The 15,666-nt window shown below is 32.0% G+C and overlaps 2 protein-coding genes across 2 annotated transcripts; one reads left to right on the forward strand and one right to left on the reverse strand.

Annotated features, from left to right (window-relative positions):
• Window positions 1-4,202: 4,202 nt before the first annotated feature.
• LOC127107665 (probable sulfate transporter 3.4) lies at window positions 4,203-10,375 on the forward strand. The gene is made up of 13 exons (XM_051044972.1): window positions 4,203-4,660; window positions 4,943-4,991; window positions 5,096-5,303; window positions 6,207-6,378; window positions 7,390-7,455; window positions 7,564-7,677; window positions 8,396-8,512; window positions 8,603-8,729; window positions 8,816-9,102; window positions 9,194-9,384; window positions 9,561-9,646; window positions 9,738-9,814; window positions 9,946-10,375. The coding sequence occupies exons 1-13, from the start codon at window positions 4,331-4,333 to the stop codon at window positions 10,087-10,089; spliced, it is 1,968 nt and encodes a 655-aa protein (XP_050900929.1). The 5' UTR covers window positions 4,203-4,330; the 3' UTR covers window positions 10,090-10,375.
• Window positions 10,376-11,522: 1,147 nt separating this feature from the next.
• Window positions 11,523-14,975, reverse strand: LOC127107666 (uncharacterized). The gene is made up of 4 exons (XM_051044973.1): window positions 14,745-14,975; window positions 14,107-14,611; window positions 13,398-13,624; window positions 11,523-11,979 (listed from the first exon to the last, which is right to left on the reverse strand). Exons 2-4 carry the CDS (start codon window positions 14,328-14,330, stop codon window positions 11,972-11,974), a joined length of 459 nt encoding a protein of 152 aa, XP_050900930.1. The 5' UTR covers window positions 14,331-14,611; window positions 14,745-14,975; the 3' UTR covers window positions 11,523-11,971.
• Window positions 14,976-15,666: the final 691 nt, after the last annotated feature.

The raw sequence follows: 15,666 nt of genomic DNA on the forward strand, positions 1-15,666 counted from the left end.
TTATGTTGTTGTTATATGAACATGTGATGGAACCATGTTGTTGTTGCTATTATGATTGCATGATGTATGAATAATGAGGAAGCAAGGTTGCATATATGTTTGAGCATGATGTTAATTTCATAGTTTGAAATTCTTGAGTATATATCATGATTTGGAATGGTTTAGGATGATTAAAGTTGGAAGGGGATGTGCTTAGAAATGATATTTTTGGAGAAAATTGCAGTGACTATCGATTGTCATGCTCAGATATTAAATTTTCACGCTTGGTAGAGAGTTGAGAAAGTTTTGGACAACCCATATATTGTACATATATGACAATCGATTTCTTCCTATGTTTTCACTATAAAATGAGTTTTGTAACTCATAATGAGACGTTGTCGGATGTGTTGGAAAGCTAGTTCAATACTCTACTGCTTGATGACCCTTGGTGGCTCGATATTTTGGATGGCGTTTCTTCCAATGTGTAGATATCTATTTTGAGATCTTCTAGATGATGATTTAAATCTTAGTTTTTGATTTAGGCACCTTTGTATATATTAAATCATAGTTGTATATTATTCGTTTAGGTATGTATGTATAATGTTGTTGATAGCCTTTCATGTATATTCAATACCGTGTAATATGTTTTTTAGATGTGTATTATACATGGATGTTACGGGAAAAAACTGTGTGATAAACTATGTGAAAAATTTAGAGTTGTCAAAATGGGTTACCCGACCCTAAACGGGTCGGCCCTGGCAGGTCTGAGTTGGGCCAAAAAAGTCATGTAGTAATATGGACTCAAAAATTACTATCTGAGCTCGATCCTAGATAGACCTCGGGCTACCCTGTCCTTAATAAGCATTTTTTAATAAAAAATTAAAATAAAAACTCCATAATATTTATTATAAATAAAATAAAAATATATATATTATTTTAAACATAATACATTTTTAAGTACTATATTATCTTTTATAAATACTATAATGCGTTTTTAAATACAATACATGTTTAAATTGTATAAAATAATACTCGAATATTTAACATAAGAGAAACTAATAGAATACGTGAAAATAATGTTGATTATATTAATGTATAAGATTTAAAAAAGAAAGTTTGAATATAATATAGATAAAGTTTAGCAATGTGAGAAAAATCAATATGTTATTTTTGGAATAATACAATTTAAGTATTAATATAATATTTTTTAATTTATAGCTATGAGGGCCTATTGGCCTACCTACAGCCCACACAGGCTAGCCTTAACGGATAGCGAGTTATTTAGGGTTGGGTTAAAAAATCCCTGAAAAATATGAAATTTTATTTTTTTAGATGGAAATTTTACTTCATACCCCTGCACTTATACCAATATCCCTATTTTTTTTTAAAAATACCAATTTTACCCTTATTTATTTTTAACCAATTTACCATTTCGCTTTTAATTATTCAATTGAGACTTCCGAAAATTGCATTATTCACCCTCGTACCAGAACTCATTGAAAAAGACTTCTGGTATGTTTTTTTTCAAATCGGAAGACTTCGTGAAAGACATCAGGAATACTGCATAATGTATACTGGAAAAGTTACGTGACGAGTTCCAGTTCAATTTTTGAAAAAAGAACGTTCCAGAACACTTATCATATGTGTTCCGGTTAACAAAGTAACATACATCAAAAGTCTTTTCCAAAGACATTCGGTGTTTTATTTCTGTGATCTGGAACTCTTCCGTGAAGACTTCTGGTTTGCATTTTTAATTTTTTTTTACTTTTTTTTATCGTGCGGGTATAGAAATTCTTCCCCAAATATGTGTAGATACTTCTTATGCGTTTTTAACCACTCAAAAATTTTGTACATGAGAAAAGGTGATCAGATGGATTAAAGAGGTTGGAATCCATAATAAAGTAATCATTATTATCACTCGTTCAGATACTGAAACATGCAAGAGAAGGAGAGGTAACAATATAATATTTGGCTGTGATAAAGGTGGGAAGTACAAGGATACTGAGAGTGGAATCCAAAGTGCGTCCAAAAAATGTGGATGCCCATTTAAAATCAGGTCGACTTCGACGAAAGATGGGTCTGGTTGGAAGATTGATGTAAAATGTGGGATCCATAATCATGGTTTACCTGATAGATTAGAAGGTCATTCCTTAATTGGTAGGTTGACCACATATGAGAAGCAACATGTCACTGATTTGACAAAGAGACATGTACCACCTAGAGACATATTGCTTTTCTTGTAAGACCGAGATCCAGAGAATGTTATCCGTATTACACAAATATACAAGCATAAGAGTATGATAGAAAAAGAGATAAGAGATTCTAGAAGTGAGATACAACATTTGTTTAAGCTTATTGAAGATGTAGGCTATGTGTATTGGAGTAGAAAAAGGGATGACTCGGAAGTTGTGAGAGAGATATTTTGGGCCCATCCTGATTCCGTTAAGCTGCTGAATATTTTTCCTATTGTGTTAGTTATGGATATCACCTACAAGACAAATAAATATAGACAACCTTTGTTTGAAATTGTTGGCATGACATCAACCGAGTTGACTTTTTCTGTCGCATTTGCATATATGAAGTCTGAGTAGACAGAGAATTTTTGTTGGATATTAGAGAAACTTACAGAATTGTTTGTGAAGAAAGATTTGTGTCCACAAGTGATTTTGACAAATAGAGATCTTGCTTTGATGAAAGCAATTGAAATTGTGTTTCCCATGTCGATTAATTTGCTATGTAGATTTCACATTAACAAAATGTTTCCATTTATTGCATTGGTTTTGTTAACCAAAATGTCTCCATTTCCTATGATAAGTTCACATTCACCAAATATCTCCATTTATTGCATTGGTTTTGTTAACCAAAACTATTGGGTTCAGGTACGTATTTTATTTTATATGACTTACTGTTTTAATTATTTTACTTATTTCACTTTATTAAATATGTGTTTTAATTATTGTTATCAGGTAACATGAAAGAGGGGTTTTTCGTTGCCACCGATCACATTAGATTAGAAGAAATTTCGTTGTCCAGCAGCAACGTCTTGGATGTTAGGATTTGCAGGACGTCTACAACATTGGCAATTACTTACGCCTATATTAGCATGAATATGTAATCAAAACATGAATATGTAATCAAAATATGAATATTATATTATGTCAGTTTTATTACATTCAGTTCTAAAAGTTAATACATAAATCAATATGAATGAGAAATATGCAAAACTTCAAATAAATCAGCAAACTGCGGATCTTCCTCTTCAGCATTAACTTGTCTCAGATAACGATGAATCAATATAGAAACACGAGCCCAATTACGATCAGATGGTCCTACTTCGTAAATAGGAATTGGCACCTCTCTTGGTTCATCACGATGAGGCGAGACCAAACGAGGATGTGAAACACAATAATACCACTCCAGGTATCCATCTTCTATATCAGATGGAGTGGTGGCTAATGTTGTTGGACGAATCACAACAAGAATGATCTAATGGTAACCAATCCAATCAACATCAATATCATTAGCCATCATACAACCAAGAGGTGGGGATGGAACATACTGCTTGTACCCGAATTGACGTATACATCTGTCAGACAAGTATGGAACAACTGTTTCACCCCACTTCAAACACCCCTTGTACAGACATAATTCATCAAACTGGCGTCATCCTCTATGATCCTCAAATGGACGTCATATGACGTCGGCAGGTGTCAGCTCGTCCAAAATAGGTCGCAAATCATCCACCTTTAGGACTCCTTGCCTATAGGACCATCTCATCGCTCGAGGAATACCACAGTTATCAGTTGGTTTTCAATTCTCTCCTCTTTTTCCAACAGTTGGAAAGTACTCGTGAATCCAACAATGTTACAACATAATAAACAAAGTAAATTAAATTAACCTACTTTATCAAAACTTAATAAATAATATATATATATATATATATATATATATATATATATATATATATATAATATATATATATATATATATATATATATATATATATATATATATATATATATATATATATATATATATATATATATATATATAATATATATATATATATATATATATATATATATATATAAACTCTTGTAAAATGTGATGTGACTAAAGAGCCCCTAGAAGATTCCAATAACTATACAACTTTTGAACAATGAACCCCAACATGACAGTGACAAACACTTGTCTTGATGCCATTTCAATGGCTACCTAGCTACTTAGTTTCTTCATTCAATTCACCGCACACTCTCTCTCTCTATAAATTCATAACCACACTCTCTCTTCAACACAAATTTCAACTCTCACTTTAGTGGTGGCTTGTGTTGTGCACACAACAACAACAAAAATGGTTGGAAATTCTAAGAGAGTTGATTCCTTTGAAACCATTAAAATTCAATCGGAGATACCAATGTTACTACAATCACCATTTGAAATTCATAAGGTGAGATTGCCACCACAAAGAACCACTCTTCAAAAACTTAGAAATAGACTCTCTGAAATCTTTTTCCCTGAGGACCCTTTTCATGGATTCAAAAACCAAACTTGGATCATCAAGTTTCTTCTTGCTCTTCAATATTTGTTCCCTATTTTTCAATGGGGTCCTGAGTATAATCTTAAACTTCTTCGCTCCGATATCGTCTCCGGTCTCACCATCGCTAGTCTCGCCATTCCTCAGGTACGTCTCGCATAATGGCTTTCGGAATTTCGATCGATACAAGGTTTACAAAACCTTGCTTACAATATCAAAGTTTTAAATTGCACTTACAATCTTCACAACTAAAAAATATCACAAAAAATTATAATTATGTTCATCTTGCATGCAAGGATTTGGTTTTATTAATGCATATCATTATAGTAAAAAAAACATTTTTTTAAGGATATAAGTAAATATTTAATTTAATGGATTTTCTGAAAAAACAAAAATTTTGACTTTGATTTATTGTATTTTTTTCTCCAGGGAATCAGTTATGCGAAGCTTGCAAACTTGCCACCTATTATTGGATTGTGTTAGTATTCATTTTCTGTTTTTGTGATTGATCTATAAGAAATTACATAATATATATGATTTTTTTAATCATATATAATAATATTTATTAATATTGTTTTGCAGATTCAAGTTTTGTGCCTGCTTTGATATATTCAGTACTTGGAAGTTCAAAACATCTTGCAGTTGGTCCTGTTTCAATTGCATCATTAGTTATGGGATCAATGTTAAGTGAAAGTGTTTCTTATAATCAAGATCCAATTCTCTATCTTAAATTGGCTTTCACTTCAACTTTTTTTGCTGGTTTATTTCAAGCTTCTCTTGGTGTGTTAAGGTACTACTAATCAATCATGCACCAATTTATTTTGTATTTAAAAAATTGGAAAAAATATATTATTATGTGATCGTTTTAAATTTTGAGAAATTTGTGTTGGTTAATTATAGTTCAGTTAAATTTAGTTATGATTTAACTAGATAAATTTTATTTACCTATAATTTATTTTCTTAAAAAATTGAAGGTTTTGTGGTAATTTAGTTTGCACGTTGATTTTGAATTTAAATGCTTCTGCATGTTTATATAAGAAAATATTTATATATAAAATATTACAAATAAAAATATTTTATGATTAAAAAAAATAGCCTCTTTATGTAAAAAAATAAATTAAGTAATAGAATAAATAAATAAATTGGCTTTCACTTAAAAAAAATAGGTTTATTCCAAGCTTCACTTGGTGTATTATTCTAAGCTTTTCTTGGTGTATTAAGGTACTACTCATCAATCATACATCAATTCATATTTTTATTTAACAAAATTGGAGGGGAAAAAAGGATATTTAAATTTGAAGCTTTTAGACATACAAAATTATTATATTGTTTAGAGACGAGAAATCTTTTCTGTTATGTTGTTGAGAGGTTCTGAGTTCAAAATCAATAATTTAATTAGAATTATCTTAAAGTCTTATATTTTTTAATTATAATTTAACTGTGTGACAAAATAAATAAATTCTATTTAATTATAATTTAATAATGAAATATTTATTATATGAAGTTTTTTGTATCTATAATTAAAAATTTTAAAAATTAATTCTATGTGCGCATTCTCAAAATCGTCATAAGGGTATTTATATGAAAAATATTAGAAATAATAGCATTTTAGGATTAAAAACAAATAGTAAAAATTTTGAGTAAAAATAAATAAATTAATAAAAAGAGAAATAACCTTTGAAGGTGTATGCAGATTAGGATTTGTAATTGATTTTCTATCAAAGGCAACATTGGTTGGTTTCATGGCTGGTGCTGCAATAATTGTGTCACTTCAACAACTCAAAGGATTGCTAGGAATTCTTCACTTCACCAATAAGATGCAAATTGTTCCTGTATTAGCCTCTGTTTTCAAGCAAAGAGATGAGGTATATTTCATTTTTTATTTATTTAAAAAATATATATTAATAAAAAAATTATACTAATTAACTAGTCGAAATTTTACCTTTAAAAATAAATAAATAAAGTGTCATGAATTTTAAATTCACGCATCTGCAACGAAATATCTCTGTATAACTACCTATCGATATGATCTAACAAACTAAATTAAATAATTTTAATTGAGTATTTTTAAAAGGAACGGCCACTGTATTTTCTTAGTACTTTATAATGAAATTTTTTCATGTTGCTAAAAGTCTAATACTAATATTAGTTGGAAGAGCCGTTTCAAAAATAAATAAATAAATAGTTTCATTTTTTACCCAAAAATAATTGTTGGAAGAGTAAAAAATAAACCAATCCCCACCACAAAACTTTTCAAAACATTCTTATAGCATTGATTCTGTTTTAAGAAATATAACAAGAATTAACATTTTGATTTAGATTGATTACCAAATGCCAGCTACTTTTTTAGATATTTCTTAATTTGACTTTTTTTATTATCAATGGATCATATTCCAATTATTATAATTTTCACAAAAATATTCCAATTATAATCAACAACAAAAATATTCCATTTTCTTTAACTTTCTTGATAAAAAAAATGATTCCTTTTTTCTTATTCTTTCATGAATGGACATATTGAATATTTAGCCAATTAAGGGTCACATTCAAATGAAAATCCTTATTTGTCCTATAAATGCAAATTTACAAATAAAAGTGTAATCTAATTACTTATATGCCCTTTAAATATATTTAGAGATCACATTTTAACTATTTAATTTTTTGAAGTAATATCCACGGTTCAATTAATAAGTGCAACATTTATTCATATTTTATACGATAATACAAATAAATTATTAATATTTATAAATTAAAAAAATTAAAAAAATATTTAATATTTTTCTTCTCACTTTTAAAATAAATATATATTTATCATATTAATTAAAAAAATTAAGTCTAATAAAAATTACATAAATGTCCTCTTTTTTTTTTTGCAGTGGTCATGGCAAACAATTTTGCTAGGATTTAGTTTCCTAGCCTTCTTGCTAACAACAAGACACATTGTAAGATTCTTATTTTAATTTGCATACACAAATATATGGATTTTATTTAAATTTCATTTGTTTTTTAAGAATATGAAAATTCTTATATATGTTTTTATATTGTGACAGAGCATGAAGAAGCCAAAATTATTCTGGATTTCAGCAGCTGCTCCATTGACTTCAGTTATTCTTTCAACAATTTTAGTCTTTTCAATGAGACATAAAATCCATAAAATAGCAATTGTAAGTATAGTTTTTCTTTTCAAAATTACAATCACACGCAATGTAATTCCGTCAAATTCATAATTAGAGGTGACAAAATAGATTAGCAGAAGTAAAATGAATTCAACCAATCAGACGTGCGTTTTTTTTTACGGGACGGATTATGGTTTTAGACTCGCACCCTCTCATATGTTTGTCCCGCACCGTCCTATTTTTTTTCGGACTTTTGCAAGCGAGGGAATCAACAACAATTTTGCAACTTTTAGTTTTTAGAGGTGCAGGGTCAGCATCTCCACTCCGCCCTCATTTTTTTTTGGCAGACCAAGGTTTTAGGTCGGCATGTCTGCTCCACCCTAATATTTTGACCAGGTTTTAGGTCGGCATGCCTGCTCCACCCTAATATTTTTGCTGGGAGCCAGATTTTAGGCCCGCATCTCTACCCCGTCTGTCCTGCCCTCATTTTTTTTCTGGCCGAGTCAAAGTTTTAGACTAGCATCACTATATGTCTGCTTTGTCTTAATTTTTTCGCTGGACAGATAAAGGTTTTAGGTCCGCATGCTCGTCCCGCCTTCGTATTTTTGTTGGGCGGGTCAAGATTTTAGGCCCGCACTCTCAATTATGTTCCTTTCGTCTATTTTTTTCCGGGACGGGCATGCCAGTTTAATTCGAACATACCCTTAAATACGCAGGATGTTAAACATAAATAATCTTATTAATAAGTCTCTTTTTTGTTTGGAAGATTGGTGAATTGCCAAAGGGAATTAATCCACCATCATCAAACATGTTATTCTTCAATGGTCCTTATTTGGCTCTTGCTATCAAAACAGGACTTGTCAGTGGAATCTTGTCTCTCACGGTAAGCTTTCTCAAACTTAGTAGAAGCACTTATCAAACTAATCACTTATTTATAAGCTATTCCATAAAAACAACTCAACTTATGTTTCAGGAAGGAATTGCAGTTGGAAGAACATTTGCTTCACTTAGGAACTACCAAGTGGATGGAAACAAAGAAATGATGGCTATTGGTCTTATGAACATAGCTGGTCCTTGTTGTTCATGTTATGTCACAACAGGTAATGATCCATTCATCACAAGTAGTTGATAAAGAAATCGAACTTTTCGAGAATATTTTGATTCTAAATATAAAACAAACCTGCAGGATCGTTTTCTCGATCGGCCGTTAACTACAATGCTGGAGCACAGACAGCAGTATCAAACATAATCATGGCATCAGCAGTTCTCGTGACACTTCTGTTTCTCATGCCACTGTTCTATTACACGCCGAATGTCATCTTGGCAGCCATTATCATCACCGCTGTTATCGGTCTGATCGATTTTCAAGTAGCATATAAATTGTGGAAAGTTGACAAGCTTGATTTCTTGGCTTGTTTGTGTTCCTTCTTCGGTGTTCTCTTCATTTCAGTTCCAATAGGCCTTGGAATCGCGGTAAGCTTTAAAATTCAACTGTCATATCAGTAAAAAAAAAATTGATCTGTTATGACTCGTCGACAGTGTATAACTTTCCGTATCTTTTTAGGTGGCGATATCGGTATTCAAAATCCTGCTTCATGTCTCTAGGCCAAACACATTGGTTTTAGGAAACATTCCAGGCACACCAATATTCCACAACCTAAATCAATATAAAGAGGCTCTAAGGATTCCTTCATTTATCATTTTGGCTGTTGAGTCTCCTATTTACTTTGCCAATGCAACTTACCTGCAAGAAAGGTTAGATAATACTCCCTCTCGAGTCTTGAGTTTATGTATCTGGTCCACATTTTTGGACCAGATACGTGTATTCTTTTGCTTATATTTAAGTCCGTGGTATAAGGAAAGTACGTATGTTTTTCAAGTTTTGTATATTTTCAAGGTTCTAACTATTTTGAGTTCTTCTCTTGTTTTAGAATTTTAAGATGGGTTCGAGAAGAGGAAGAATATGTAAAAGCAAACAATGGAAGTATATTGAAATGCGTAATATTAGACATGACAGGTATGTCTTTTGCTTCACTTGCAAAGTTTGTTATCGAAGATTTGTTATCGTTTTCGATATAATGTTTACTGTTTTTTCTTTTCTTTTTCAGCTGTGACAGGCATAGACACGAATGGAATTGACACGTTATCCGAACTTAGAAGGAGACTGGAGCAAAAGTCACTTCAGGTATATATCTATCTATATATCTCGTGCTCGACACAAGATACTACAGCAGTATATAAGAGCTCGTGCGTGACAGAATTGAATGTTTCACTTAGTTTTCGTTCTAATCGTTACATTTATGATTGATTGTGCAGCTTGTGTTAGCAAATCCTGTTGGAAGTGTGATGGAAAAATTGCACGAGTCGAATATTTTGGAATCGTTTGGAATGAAAGGACTGTATCTGTCGGTAGGAGAAGCCGTGGCGGACATTTCATCATCGTGGAAAGCTCAGCCTTGATGAAGCTCCTCCATAGATGAGCTTTCAGCAGTTAGACAGAGAAAGATTGTGGCTTCTGACTTTCAGCAGTTAGACAAAAACTAACTTTGAAAGCTTTTAGCCTTATGAGACATTCAACTTTGTTTAAATTAAAGTCTTATTGTAGGATGCTACTTTTATTTATGTATTTTGTTACTCTTGTCCATTTTTGGCTTTAGTTGGAGAAGAAAGAGCAACCAAGAAAGAACTATTGTGAGGATTTCATTATGTTGACATTGAGTGACAGTATTGTCTTACATTTCTTTTATAGTCGATAGCAGACAGCGTTATCTCGCTCGCAGCGATTTTGTTCCCTACAAAATCACAGTTCTTACTGCAGTCAAGTAAAACTTTTCCTTTAACTTGAGTGGTACTTTTACATCACATAAAACACCTTATGTCCTTCTCTATTTCAACCACTCATCTTGAATTCGGTGGTTTACATCCCATTTAATTTCTCCATCATTTTGTATCATGAACCCAAGATATTTAAATTTTGTTACTTGAGGGATAATATGGTCTCCAACTTTCAACTCTAGGTTAGAAACGCTTCTTCTTATATTGAACTTACATTTCATATACTCCGTCTTACTTTGCGAAAACCATGTGTTTTAAAACTTGTCTCCAAATTTTCAATCTCATTTAAATCCTCCTTCAACTCACCAAAAACTATATCATCCGCAAAAAGCATGCATCTCGGTGCTAGCTCTTGAATGTATTTCGTGAATACATCTAAAATTAGAGTAAAAAGGGCTTAGGATGCAAACCAATTGTAATAGAAAAATCGTATGTCTCTCTACCTTATGTCTGCACACTAATCGACACCTCTTCATACATATTTTGGATAACTCGAATTTATACAATCCTAACCATTTTATTTTCCAGGGATTTCCACAAAAACTCTCTACATCATCATATGCCTTCTCCAAATCAATAAAACTTAAGTGTAGATCTTATTGGTCCATCCAATACTATTTCATCACACGTCGAAATAGATAAATCGCTTCTACGATCGATCCTAAATATAAAACCAAATCAATTCTCGGAGACTTGAGTCTCTTTTCTTAAAACACTTTGAGATTCAACCTTGACATCACTACTTAGTTGTTTAATTTTACATCAAACATATGTTTATAATTACTACGTGTAATTTGTCCCAAAAAATGATCAAATAGAACGGTCATCTATGTAATTTGTCCAAAAATGATCAAAAGAGATCGGTCATCTATGTAACTTGTCCAAAAAAATGATTAAATAGAACAGCTCTATGACGCTATCCGGGAATTACTACTATGATTCAAACTCGTAACAAATTTGAAAAATAGACCTCACATTATGTATGAATAGCAAATAAACTATACTGTACTTAGAAAGATCAACCACAAAATTGTGGTACAGATTCATCAATCAAAAAAGAAGTTAGAATGCAAATTTTATTGAGATTCATTCTCCAATCTGATACAACAACCTTTTTAACAATGGCACAAAACTAATACATATTTCTAAGAAATCAAATAGATCCAATAACTCACAAAGAGGGTAAAAAGAATTGAAGCTGAATCACCTTAACCGACAATCGCTATATGGAAAGGACAAAAAACAAAATAGAATGAGAATAACCTACATAACATTTTCAGAACTTCCTGGAAAATTATGTACCTGATCTTTGTCTGGTTATCTATAAAATCTATTGCAGCTAAAGAATAGAAAAGTAAATGAAGCTCTTTCAATGGCATAATAGAACAACTATGCGCTACATGGGCTTTATCTTCGAGATCAACCGTATATAGAAGCAAAAGATGTTATCATCCTGCAGTACAACTCCTTTCTTAAATTCAAGACTCGGGTTACTTCTTTATGTCAATCAAACATCTGAAAGAAATTTGAATGTATTAAATCATAGACCAATATTTATCAGTTTATAAACAACACATCATTATGTCCACAAAATGAAAAATTCTTTGTTACCAAACGGCACTTAAGCATATCGACAGGATGTCACAAGTTCGCAATAAGATAAGGAAACTGTCAATGTGATAATATAAAGAAAATACATAAATTAAAATCCTAGCCTTCCGGCTCTGAGTGTTAATCTCCGTAACACTAACCAGAGCATAAATATGACATGGACTGCAATTGACTTTAGAAATAATAAGAAAAAATTTATAGAGTAAATCCTGATAATTGTAAAGTGCGGAAAAAAGTAGAAGGAAAACTTCTCTGCCCGGTTGTGGTAGTAGCCACCTCACAATCACCCAAATGATTGATTGCTTTCCTTCCGAGTTCCCACTACCCTTATAATCAAGTTCCCACATCATAAAATTTAGGTTGGGTCTAACTCAACTCTACAAAACAAGTTTATAAGATAAAAACAACTCACACTGGGATGCCTGCCACTTGTAGCCTTTTTTGGTCATATCACATCCAATGTGGGACTCTTAACACAACCCCAAGACTAGATAACTGGAGCATGACCCTAGTAGCTTGATAACAGGTGGTCCAATGGGTTTGGATATAATCAAACAACATCTAGAATTTGGAGTGGGCCTAACTTAATCCTACACAATCGGTTTGTAAGGTGAGGACAACCCAAGCTTTATAACCATGAATAAGGTCATACCTCTATTCTCTAGGCAATGTGGGACTAAAACCGCTTTTTCGAATTTTAGTTGTGACTAATAAACTCATTTTCAAGTCATATCTCATATCCAATGCGAGACTCTAAACATACTACGACCACCCCTATCTCATCTCTCCCACTACCACCAGTCCAGGTTGTCATCCCCCTCCTTCAAACCCAACTTTTACAAGTACAGTTATGTTTTCCCCCATTTCCTTCATCTCTTCCTTCTCAGTTAAACATACAAACTTAAAGGCTCGAGTTAGAGACCCATCAATAACCGCCGCTATAAATTTAACCTTGTTCTCAAGGTCAAGGTTTGTAAAGCTGCCAGCAAGAGATAGTATCCCTAGGCCCCAATTGCTTGAAACACAAGGACCAACTTACATATAAGGTGTGAAAATGTCCATTTGGATGTCATTTTTTAAGATGGATCGGAGCACCAATCCTCAAAATTTAGGATGAATACAATGCTTTCCCAACTCAAGCAATTCTCTTGTCTATTAAAATATTCTATTGGGAAAAAAGGGTGAGAAGGAAAAGAACATCAAGCAAAACATATAGAATATAACTTATTTTCTATTATTCCTAATGTAAATTGAGTTTAAAAGCTTAAACATATACGCAGTAAATTGTTTAGTCCAGCGTCCAAAAACGAGTAAATTCTTACTTGATCGATATCGTGGTATTTTTATCTCCTGAAGTTCACGTTTCATACACAGATATTCACCTAGCAAAGCCATTACAGCAATTCCAGTACCATTCACAATCCACCATGTAATAGAAGAGGGCCAACCCCCATACACAATACATATGAAAAGATGGATGATATAGAGAGTGGCTGAAAAATCCAAGCACTTCTTTGATCGTTCAATCAAATAAAGCAAATACACAGCCCTGCAAAACAAAGTCGGTGGTGTTAGTAGTACAACGTATAGACACAGCTTAATTTCCCTTAACAAGCCATATAGGCATAACAGCTAAGAATGCCCCCATTGAATCCTTTCACTACACAAGGTAATCACATAATCACAAACCCATATTTGACAGAATAATAAAATTCAATGGATTTCAAAAATAAGTAATTTCCTTTTCTAACACACCGAACACAAGAATTGATTTCCAAAGACACTCGGAAAATCTAAACAAAACAATAAATTTCCTTTTCATATATAATATATTCAATCAAACACTTACACATATGTAATGTCATAAGATGAGATAAGCTCAAATAAACTCTTCCAAAGACACCCTCAGAAAATCACAACAAAAGACTATCATGATTTAATACAAGTACATAACAATTATGAATCCGTGCAATAGGATATAACATCAAGAAAAGTACTAGTAGAACGAGTAAGGTGGAAGAAAATGATTACCCTGCAGCTGAGCTGAGCAGAAATGAAACAGCAACACACCAACCAGTAATGGTGGAGGTAGAAACAGTAACATAGTCAAAGAAATACACAAGGCTCAATCGAGAAACACGGGTGCCAACAAATACGGTTAAGAGCAATCCAAGGGTCATATAATACATACATTGAAGACAAACAATTTGAGCAACAATAAGCCAAGGATCCCATACCACTGCACCATAGAACATGACTCCTACTCAAAACAAAAAACCCTCACAAACTAAACCTAATCTCTAAATTCCCAAATCAAAAACCCAATTCTAAAAACTTAAACTTTTTCCACTCACATCGACCCAGTTACATTAATCTCAATAATCAAAGCCACAACACTCTTCATTACATAAAATTAATCAAAATTCAAGACCCCAATTGCCTTGAAACAGTTTTTAAAACCCAAATCAAGGATGTTGCGTTTAACCCCAAAGCAAACAATGGTTCACGTTCTTTCAGATCTGGATTCTGCAACCAACTGTAAAAATAAAAACACAGTGATTTAAACGGAATTATAAATTTCATGATTGATGAATCTTGCGAGAAATTGAAGAAAATTAAAATTATTCCTAATTTCTGGCAATAATGTAACATAGATTGATAGAACTTACCGGAAACTGAGAAGGAATTGTTGGGGGGAAATTGAGGTTTTTTTCCTCCAGCGATGGCGATCGGCGAGAAAGGAAAAATTGGGAGGAAAATTGCAGGGAATTGCACTATGCGTGAAGTTCAGACTGGAAGTGTCGTTTTGGCTATATTGTTGCCGTTTTCATTACTAGTTCTTTTAATCGTGTGTAATGTCTATATTTATTTTGACTTTTATTAGAAGAGATCTTAGCAAATTGTTTACAAATCTCTCATCTCTAATGATTATGTTAATCAATTAATTTTGAATTTTGTACACTATTACCTAATCATTATAGTCATTGTTGTATGAAAATTGTCTTTATTAAGGCAAATTTAAAAAATAGATCGAACAGAGGATGAAAATAATAAATGTTCAACGGTATATTAGAAAAAATAAAATTAATAATTTATTAAATAATTTATAATAAAAAATGGATGGTATAATTGTTAATATAAATTATAGAGTTAAATATATTTTTGATCTCTTTAAATATAAATTATTTCACTTTTAGTCTCTCAAAAAAATTTCTTCAAAGAATCGTCCTCCTAATATTTACCGTCCATATTTTTTGTCTTTGACATTAAGTCTGTTTAACGGAATGTAACGAGGCAATACAGGTTGCCTACATTTGAAATTTAACAGTTAAATTGCATGTCACTTAGGATTTTATTTGGTTTACTACTTTATTACTGCATTGTAAATGTTAAAATGATTTTTAATTTTGTCTCTAGAAATCCTTATTTTTTCGAATCGCGTTTGATGATCGTGACACTTTCTGCTCCCCATTGATGCAAGTTCAGACCTTTCATTGCCAATACCATACGAGGTTAACTTTTTGGATAGGAAATATGGGCTTTTAAGCACATAAATGCATGGGATTATGGAGTGAACATAGTGCGTTTCAA

Source organism: Lathyrus oleraceus, chromosome 7 (genome assembly GCF_024323335.1).
Source record: "Lathyrus oleraceus cultivar Zhongwan6 chromosome 7, CAAS_Psat_ZW6_1.0, whole genome shotgun sequence".
In the NCBI taxonomy this organism is placed as follows: Eukaryota; Viridiplantae; Streptophyta; class Magnoliopsida; order Fabales; family Fabaceae; genus Lathyrus; species Lathyrus oleraceus.